The sequence below is a fragment of the Priapulus caudatus genome, unplaced genomic scaffold (genome assembly GCF_000485595.1).
Source record: "Priapulus caudatus unplaced genomic scaffold, Priapulus_caudatus-5.0.1 Scaffold52, whole genome shotgun sequence".
Lineage (NCBI taxonomy): Eukaryota > Metazoa > Priapulida > Priapulimorpha > Priapulimorphida > Priapulidae > Priapulus > Priapulus caudatus.
The window spans coordinates 556,364-566,443 of NW_014577113.1; the positions used below are offsets into that span (position 1 = coordinate 556,364).

The 10,080-nt window shown below is 44.7% G+C and overlaps 1 protein-coding gene across 1 annotated transcript in view; it reads right to left on the bottom strand.

The window, feature by feature from the left end:
• LOC106820908 (acyl-CoA dehydrogenase family member 9, mitochondrial-like) overlaps positions 1 to 10,080 on the bottom strand; it is a 26,061-nt gene that overhangs the window by 13,646 nt on the left and 2,335 nt on the right. Inside the window, exons 3-5 of the mRNA XM_014825507.1 lie at positions 8,063 to 8,164; positions 6,511 to 6,539; positions 99 to 155 (exon numbers count right to left, since the gene is read on the bottom strand). Coding sequence (XP_014680993.1) covers positions 99 to 155; positions 6,511 to 6,539; positions 8,063 to 8,164 — 188 coding nt within the window. The remainder of the gene's footprint in view (positions 1 to 98; positions 156 to 6,510; positions 6,540 to 8,062; positions 8,165 to 10,080) is intronic.

The following is a 10,080-nucleotide window of genomic DNA, read 5'->3' on the forward strand; positions in this document are numbered from 1 at the left end:
GATAAACGATAAGAAATATCCGCCCTATAGTACTTTAGTTGGGGTCGGTAAGCGACAAAGGAGCGAGAAGAGATCCATGTGGCTAGTACAGCTCTCACCGTCCTCTCGTCGTCAATCACCGGATAGCCGCTAAGCCAGAGCGAGGTCTCCTTCTTCTGTGCAGACATGGTCCATCTGCTCATTGTTTCTCAAAGTGGCCCGTGCGAGGAAGATAGGAGTCACCGCTACTCTCAATAACCGATATACTAAAGGTGTCTTACTTAGCTTTTCTCGCGGATGGTTGGATGATTCGAGCTACACGCCGGGGTGCCTCCGTACCGTTTGCGGTAACTTTTCGTGTCTACTCCCTTAGTGTCTCTCTATACGGGTCTGAATTACGGTTAGTTCCACTCGCTGGGACTTCAAGAGATAGACCAGTAATTGTTTACATACACGCCGCCTCGCTAGCCAGATTCACCATCAAACGCCTAAAGAGATCGGCGCACCAAAGTGAATGATGCTCCGTTCTTATGATTATTACTTCGCACAGGCTTGCCTCGTCTGTGTTTCCACTGGATCCGCCGATATAAATTCACTAGCCAGGAACGCGTGATTATCTAACCAGTATACATGATATTGATTGCAGCTAAAGGTAACTTAATATTGTCACTGTGTTGGTTCGGCTGCTGTCCTACCGCGTCTACCCCGGTAGGCCGTCGCGTCAAATAGAATGCATGTAGCTCCGTCGCTGCAATTCACAGCAGATGCAGAGGTCGCCACCGTTTCGGTTAGCTGTCAACGACGAAGCCACAGTTATAGGCGCGCTCTGCGCAATCGCGACAAAACATTTTCCAGGGTCGATTATTGAAAGACAGAGGGGGCACCACCGTCGTGTACTTGGTACTGAGCCAGGATAGGTATTGACAATGTCGTACGACAGCTATCGACCGAAGGGACGTTTACCATCATGGCAGAGAATTTGCGATGTTGTGTGCGGTTCGCATCTTTCTGGTGATTGTGCGGATCGGCCATCATAAAAGTTTTCCCTGTCTGGGCGATTTATGACGAGTGTATGTCGATCGAGGCCAAACGTTGCATACGTTATTCGGGCGCAAAAAGTATTTGGTATAGAAAACGGTATCTTTGGCCCGTAACGTGACCCAGGCAGTCTGGGTGGCTCGCATTATGTGCGGTCCTTGGCAGGTAGGGTATGACATTGCTATTCGAAAACAATGAGAAAGGACTCAGTTCCGGGCTGAAAAGCATTAGATAATTCTTTAGATTTTTCACTGATACTTTCGTCTGCAGTACTTTCGGGGTACTCTCCCGTCATTTATCACGATGATCACAAAGACTAAAATAATGGGAACAGATCTGCAAACGTGTAATAATGAAAAATATTATTTACTGCTTATGCTACGGATCACCGAGCGGATAACAACTATTAAATAACGATAATGAAAATGCTACAAAGAAAAAAGAGACGCCTATTGGACGATACTGAGGGAAATGAGAAGCAAGTGTCTCGAGCAAAAAGAAGAAGAAAGTGAAATTTGTCATGGAACATCGAGAAGGATCGCGTTCCGGTAGAAACAAAGGTAGCTATGTCAACATAGCGCTACACTTTGCTACTGCCCGGTGGATTTCGCGGCTAGCCTTACATGTTTCTATGTGAACCCTACATTGACGGTGTCGTTGCGTATTCGCTTTCGTGTTTGCCTAACGAACCTTGTCCAGACGGGGAGTTGGGGGTTCAACGAGGCCAGGTGTGAAACCCCACATTGACATTGGGTGTGTCACTAGAGGAGGAGAAGTGAAATCATTCTAGCATACTGGCTGACATTCATTGCATCATGGTTCTCATTTGGTCAAACATACATAGGTTTTTGTGATGCCGAGCCTGCATTCTGGGAAGGGAGATTTGGCAACTACTTCTCTGCGAAGAGCTGTGACGGCTCTAGATTGTCCTGTCCCTTTACTTCGCGACATTTGACTGCCGGACCAAACTACCTTTTGTTCTGCTGGCCACGATTTCGCTTATGCACCTTGGAGAGCTAGTAAATGCACAGCCGCTCTGCCTTCGCACATAACGATCTTGGCCACCGCTATTCATGAAAACTTTTTGAATGGTCGTCCACGGCATGAACGCCCGTAACCTTGTCCGCACCTTCTCTCCTTCATATCACTAAAGCGGGACATTTTCTTCTTGACTTCTAAGCAGTTTTAACGTGTTCACGCTTCTCTACTCTCATACCGCCCTGTTGTCCCAACTTGGGACATCTGTGCTATCAACGAATCGTCTCTTAATTATGACTTCTCTCCCCTTCACATAGATTGCAAAACGAGATATTTAAAACCGTTCCTCAAAGCGTGGAAACCTGCGTCTCCTATATACAATTTATGAGCCACCATTAAGGCTAAGTACATCTGTGTCCCTTGTAGATCTATCGATTAAACGGAATCGTACATACTTGTTGTAATTTAATGGATATCATTCTCTTCACCCCTGAAATTGTATGTCCTAAGAGATATAACCCAACCTGTGTAGGGAGATAGAGACGGAGTCAGAATTGGACTCGATATTCGAAGAAGTTAGTTGTCACCGATTGAATTTCACCACTGGAGTCGGCGCGTACTGAATGTGCGGGAGCAAGAAGTTAATTACACCAGAACAAGGAAGCGGAACGGATATTTAAGTTAGATGACTATAGATTCGTCTGCTAACATATCGTGACTGTTCAATAAGAATTTCACGTAATAATGAGAGAATCTCGAGTTCAAAGTTTGTCGAATAGTACAGAACAACGGAGTGCGTGTATTATTGCTGCACAACATCACGCTGGTCGTCTGAGCGCACTTATGAGCATTGATTGTTGGGGTATGTTTCGGAAAGGATTGGTGACAATCAAGGATGATCTTGAGGTTGTTGAGTAGAGGTAACAGGATGCAGTGTCGAAGCCAACCAGCAAGAACGGAGCAGCAGAAGAGGAAGGAGACAGCACTAAATTAGACAAAATTCGAACGCGTGTGAGGGGTGATGTTATTCATAACGGAACTTGATTGAACATTTCGCTTCGATAGACGTTGCGAAAAGCGGCAGCCAATCAACCAGGTGTGGATGCCGAGAACAGTGGAACCGCAATTCATAGTCGACCGAACGGTAAGAAACCGCAATAATTACTCAAACCAGCAAAACAAGAAAGGAAAGATTTTGGCGGAGTTCAGCACAGAGATTAGATATTGCTCGAGTACGCGTGCTCGTTCCGGAACTACCCACCAGCCCGGGATCGGGGTGTGATCTGACTCGCCTGGGGATTACTTGCTCGTTCCACACGACCTTCGTGGTGTGCGAACACCTCTCCCAGGTTTACGACATTATTACACGCATGACGATTAGGGTTGTTATGACGCACCTGCAGCAGAAGTCTGAAGTCTGACACACACGATCTCAGACACAAAGCAAACTGACTAGTGCTGGTTTCTTTACCGTGCCCGTCTCAGTGAGCGAGCCGCGCAATGCCCACTCTAGGCAATTCACTCTGTTTCTCGTACGATGTAATCGGCATGTGTGACGAAAGATTAGAAGTGCGTAGCAGCGCGGGTAGTGTGTTCCATCGTTTTCGGTCCAGCGTCGCACGAGCCGGAGTCTGGGCATGGATCGCGCGGGCCGTCGCTACCACGTGGCAAACGCCGCCAGCGAGGCGCGGTCATTGAGAACATTTGAGAGATTTTCAGCGAAGGGAAGCGAGAGGGAAAGATGGTGAGGTATTCTTGATAAACCGTCATTGGATTGGAGCAGCGATGGAGGTGGTGTCAAATTGTGACGCCGTCAGTTTCTGACTAGTTTTGCTATTCCTGGTCTTAATACTTTCGATTATATCGTACTTTTATTTTTACTTTGATGGTTTATTTAAGTTTTTATGGAGTCTTTCGGATCTAAAGGTACTGAATGTATTGATACTCGGACTGAGAATTAATTTATTTGTTTAGGTTAGCGTAGTCTCGTTCGGGACACTGATTACCACGATCGAGTAGGGTTCATCGAATGCCTAGTTGCTGAACTTATATAATTACTGTGTGCCAAAGGAAGCTATTGGCACTATTTTTCTGTCTTTAGATTACGGTGTTAGTTCTCTTGGAAGAATAAGATACCAAACATGTTTCTCATAAGTTCTAGATTTAGAACGCATATCTCAAGCCTGACGGCAATAGGGCAGGAGCTTTAAAGATTGTATACTGCCCTGACTGTACTCCGATTGAATGATTATGATTTATAGGTTTGTCATAATATTGTTGCGTCTAGATGTTCCTACACGACGTCGCACTGGTGTGGAAATTAGTAATTTTGAGACCAAATTGAATGGAAGCACCTAAGTGTTCTGCGAAAGACAAGTATTGAATTTAGTTCATTCCGAAGGGATTTACAAACGAATTACAACTTGAACTCGATTATGATCTACTCTGTGAAGAAGCGGATGATAATGTTCGAATCATGCCCCGATGTTTTTTGAATTGGGCATCAGTGATGAATCTCATGAGGTATTGATATGATATGATATTATGATATGAAATATGAATGAGTAGCTGATATGACTATTGATATGATATATGGTATGACTAGAGTATTTTGATATGAGTAGCTGAATGATGATATGATATGACTATGATATGATATGATATGGATTGATACTCAGCAATAGTGAAGGTATTGTGCGATTTCGCTGCTTCAATTGACACTGTATATTGGTGTGATACGAGAAGCTAATGATATCGATATTATACGTAGTATGATATATGATACAATAGGATATGATATCCTATGACGTATATAATAGACTAATGGTATGCTGGATTGTTTAGATTTTCGGTATTTTAGTTGAGGCATAGATTCTATAAAACGCATGGTTAAGTGGGCGGTATTTGAACTGTGGACCATGACTATGAGGGATTATAAGTGAAGCGAAAGTATGTATTACGTGTGTAGCGTATTAAGAGTACACGGCGTAAGCATGAGGGCACGAGGAAAGAAGCCGGCAAGCGACAGTATCAGAGAGTGTGGCTACATCCCTGCATGATCACATGTATTGGCTAGCAGATAGTCTGTAGTGATGGGAGGCGCGGTGACGACAGCGCAGAAGGATGAGAGAGGATTTGAGACAGATCTGAAGTGTGATGTACAGTGCCAGGGAGTTACTTACCGGCCAATTAGGCCAGAGATGCGTAGTGTTTATATGGGACCAGGGGAGGGCGCGCGCTGGATGTGACATCCACAAGCAGAAATTGGCCACCAACAACTGTTACGCAGGCTCGCTCAAAGCTCGTGGGAACCAATAGCACACCCTCAAGGACTTCGGGAGCGAAGAACTTGCGACAAGTTCTGGCCTGGGTCCTAGCTAAAGGTGCGGAGGACACCCGCTTTATATCTTGGACAGTCCTGCGGTTGGTGAAAACATGGTAAAGCCGGGCGTCTCACCTGGTGATTAGCATACTTGCCGCAGAGGCTCTGGTCAGAGGACATAACGCCTCTCTCATTGCGGCCGGGAGCAGGCACCGAGGAGAAGGAGAGAAACAGGAGCGTAGGCACAAGGAGAGTGGGCGTAGAGGCGAGTGACGAACAGAAGGGAAGGGAGGGCTAGGAACAAGTGCTATTAGGACAGAAAATGCTGTTCCGGATACCGCCACGATTCAAGTCTTCGCGTGAGCCGGTCGGACTTGCCAAAGTGACGAGCAGAAGGACCCCGACTAGGACCACGGCAGCGACGAGGCTAAGGACATATTCTGTAGCAAGTGCACTAGGGGAGAGTGCACGTATGGCAGTAAATGTTGGAGACAGAAGCAGGTGACGGATCCAGGGAGCCCAGTAGCAAATGCAGGTTAGTTCAGGCGGGAGTGGTTTGGTCTTGGCGCCTGCGGCGTGCCGCGCGCGCGGCGTCAGGTACCAGGTATGATAACTGTCTTGAGTGCCCTTGATCGGTATGGAACCTACAGACTTTGGTGGATCGGCTCGAATCATCAGGATACGCTTGCTCTGATTTTTCCAGAAGGACCGTGGTTTGGTTCGCGATCTACCTTGTTGCGTCTCGGTCCGACCGGGGACGGGACTTGTGAGCGGGTCACGGTTAGTGTGGCCATATCCTGCCGGTCCCGCCAGTGCTCGCGCGGGTCCGGGTACCGCTGGAACAGTGTAACTCCGGATTACGACGCACGAGAAGCGCGCCGGCAGAGGTAGCCGGCCACCCCTCTCTCGTGGCCCGTCGCCAGCGCACAGGCACCCGGCGGTACGTTGCTGCCTTCTGCGGCCGATCCTGTTGTGCCGACGATTGGTAGCGATTCCCTTCAAGCAACGATGGCACCTGCAGTGTGTGTCAGCGGCAAGGCGTCGGTGACCGCCACACCGCCGTTCGCGTCAGGCGACAAGGTGCTTCTGCGTTACAGAGCGAATTTATGCAAATTGCCAGACTCCGCGATACACAGTCATATGCAGGTGCGCTGTAAGAATACTACTTCCCAGACCCAAGCTCTGGCTCGTACTTTGAGTTGGCGTTCAAGACCCAGCCCACCTACGAAGCAGAGAGTATCTCTGGGTGCAAGGACACGGGTTTCGAGAGAGAGTGCAAGGGGGAGGTCGAAGAGAAGTTAAGACGTTAATGATGAGAGAGTGTAGTATAAGGCAGGAATAAGTAATCAGCTGGGAGATAGTAAAGCTAGCATTGGTTGTTTAATAGGAAGAGAGATTGGAGAGAGGCTAGTGGGAGACGAGTAGGTATTTATAGGCGAGAGAGAGGAGAGGAGGAGAGAGGAGCAGAGGGAGGAGGGAGAGAGAGAAGGCAGGAAGCAGGATAGAGAGACAGAGAGGGAGAGAGATGGAGGAGGAAAGTTGCCGGCGGGCTAGAGAAGTGGAAGAGGAAGACGAGAGAGATGAGAGAGGAGACTGAGAGAGAGAGCGAGAGACGGAGGGGAGCGAGAGAGAGGGACGGAGAGAGATGGAGAGGAGACGATGGATGGAGGAGAGAGGGACGGGGGACGAGGGGAGGCGAGAGAGGAGACGGGAGAGGGAAGAGAGACGGATGGAGAGACGAGACTGGGGGGGGGAAGACCAGGAGGGCAGGACCGAGACGTAGCGAGGAGGAGCGAGCGACCCCGAAAGAGAGGAGAGACGGAGAGGCGGAGAGAGAGACCGGAGAGACGGAGGAGAGACGAGAGCCAGTCGCACGGGTCAATAGAACGAGAGGATTGGAAGAGATCCGCCACTCCCGCACACCGCCCATCCATCGAAGATGTCATTATTAGGATGGAGGAGGGACGCGATGAGGGGCAGACGAGAGAGACTCAGATGGCGATACCGAGTAGGGGCGAGGACCTCGGTCTTGCCGATGTTGACTGCAGTCGATCTGCTTTCTAATGCTGTGAAGTTATTAGATCTCGGTGGATTAACCTGACCCCCTAAAACATGGGGATAGACCGGAAGGAATTACCCTTCGTATCATAGTCATTGCGAGAAGTCTATAGCCGGACGGTTTAATGAGTACGGTGTCCCGTTTCGGGCGCGGCCAGAGGAGAAGTGACTGAGAGATGGATAGGAAGATCTGTAAAACAATGGAGGCGGATGCGAAACAGAGAGAGAGAGGACGAGAGAGATGAGAAGAGAGAAGAGATGGACAGGGATTGGAGGAGAATTCGAAAGCAGATAGCACGAGAGAGGATGAGAGAGACGAGCAGAGGAGAGAGAGCAGAAGAGAGAGAGAGAGATGGAAGAGAGAGACGTGATAGAGAGAGAGAGAGAGAGAGAGAGAGAGTGAGAGTGAGAGAGAGCGCAGTACACAGACAGATAAACAAACAAACTAATTTAACTTCTACTCGTAAATATCGCCAGGGCGCTCTAAAAAAACATTACGAGCATGAAATGTAATTAGTTCGTTAGCTATCAATGATGACGAAGCAGGTTACTAACTTTTCCACAAGAAAGTTTCCGATTTCATATATACGGTTTCATTATCCTCGAGATCAAAATCTTGTGCGTTATTTGACGATTATCTTCTAAAGAATTAAATGTATAGATAAATTAATTGGATCAAACGCTCACCATATTCTTCCGGAATCTGCTGGCCAAACAATCCGAGTTCTCCGAGCTGCTTGAGTGTCTCCGGGGGGATCACTGCATTCACATCGATCGATTTCGAATCCACTACCACAGTAATTTACAAATGAATTAACGAATTATTTAATTATTGATGACATGCCAGCATAAACGGGAAGACAAGATTTCAAGATTTCAAGATTTTTATTTGTGCTAAACGAGAATAAATCAGACAGTGGGAAAAATTAAACAGTTATAACTTTGTTAATATAATGCACGGGTATGGCGAAAGGACCTTGCGGTCATCGAGTCAGCCATACACTATAGTTACAGTACATATTACTCTGATATTACTTTCCAAGACACGATGTTGAATGATATTTACAATACTTGACGTGATCTGATGATTACAGCACACACAATCCATCACAATACACGACGTTATACTACGTACAATACACGACGTTATATTATATTACTATACATGACATGACATTATAATACAATACAACACATTACGATTAGACAACTTTATATACGTATGACATTACAAGACATGATGATATACGATATTTACAATACATGACGTGATCAGATGATTCCAACACATACAAACCATTACAATACCCGATGTAATACTACCTACAATACATGACGATATATTACGTTACAATACATGCCATGATATGACATTATACTACATATGACATTACAAGACATGATGATATATGATATTTACAATACATAACGTGATATGGCATGACGACACATTGAAAAACCATACGATAGATTACATTACAAAACATTACGTAACGTTACATTACTTTACAATACAATACCATACTGTATACATAAGACAGTGAGATTCATCGATTTCGAATTGCTTAAACATTTCTTTACATTCATCTTACACAACGAGCGACTATTTTGTCAAAATATGATATAGCTAATTCAAAAAGACCTACTACAGAATTATTAGAGCAAATATATGATACAAGTTCCTTAAATCTTATGTATGAAACACCGGATAGACTATATACAATGCTGTACAAAATAAATATAATATAGATATAATTTGATATTTACATGCATACCTTACTTATATAATATATCTTCAATTTAATACAATAGTTTCTACATATTTATTAATAAGAAACATCTTAAGATTAGATTTAAAGGAATTCAGATTGCTTACTTTTATTGATTGAGGTATATCATTCCAGCACTTTACTCCCTAGAATTTTAGTGAGTTTTGTCCTAATGATGTTAAAGTACGAGGGAGATGATATTGAGAGTGAACTGTATAACGTGTATATAACTTTTACTGGATGTAGTATATATTTAGGTGATGGTCAGGTGCCCAGCTCAGCACTGCATAATGAACATAAGGGTATGCTAAAGCATAATAAACCTGTAGGAGAGTAGATATATCTGTATAATGTCTTAATCTAGATATAATTCCTGCCACTTTAGCAAGTTTTGTGCTGAGAACTTTTATATGCGATGACCATTTTAAATTATTATCTATATATACACCCAAATATTTTATCGATTGAGTCTGTTCTATGCTCTGGTTGTCGATGGCAATATTAAATAAGTTCCTATTAATTTTTTTATTTGATATGATCAAGTATTTCGTCTTACCATAGTTTATTGAGAGCCTATTAGCCAGCATCCAATTATTAATCTTATCTATCTCAACATTTACTATATTTTCCAGATCCATTATGTTATCTTCCAAAATAAATAAATTTGTATTGTCAGCAAACAATCTAGTGTTAAAGGCAGATGCAATAGGTAGGTCATTTATATATATCAGGAAAAGCAATGGTCATAAAGTCGATCCTTGCGGAACCCCACAAGTGATATCAACCAGATTAGATTTCACATTACCTATAGATGTATACTGCTTCCTATTTTTTAGGTAATTTTCAAACAGCTTTAATCCTACCCCTCCCCCCTAATTCCATAATGTTCTAATTTACCTAGTAATATACTGTGTTGAACAGTATCGAATGCCTTTG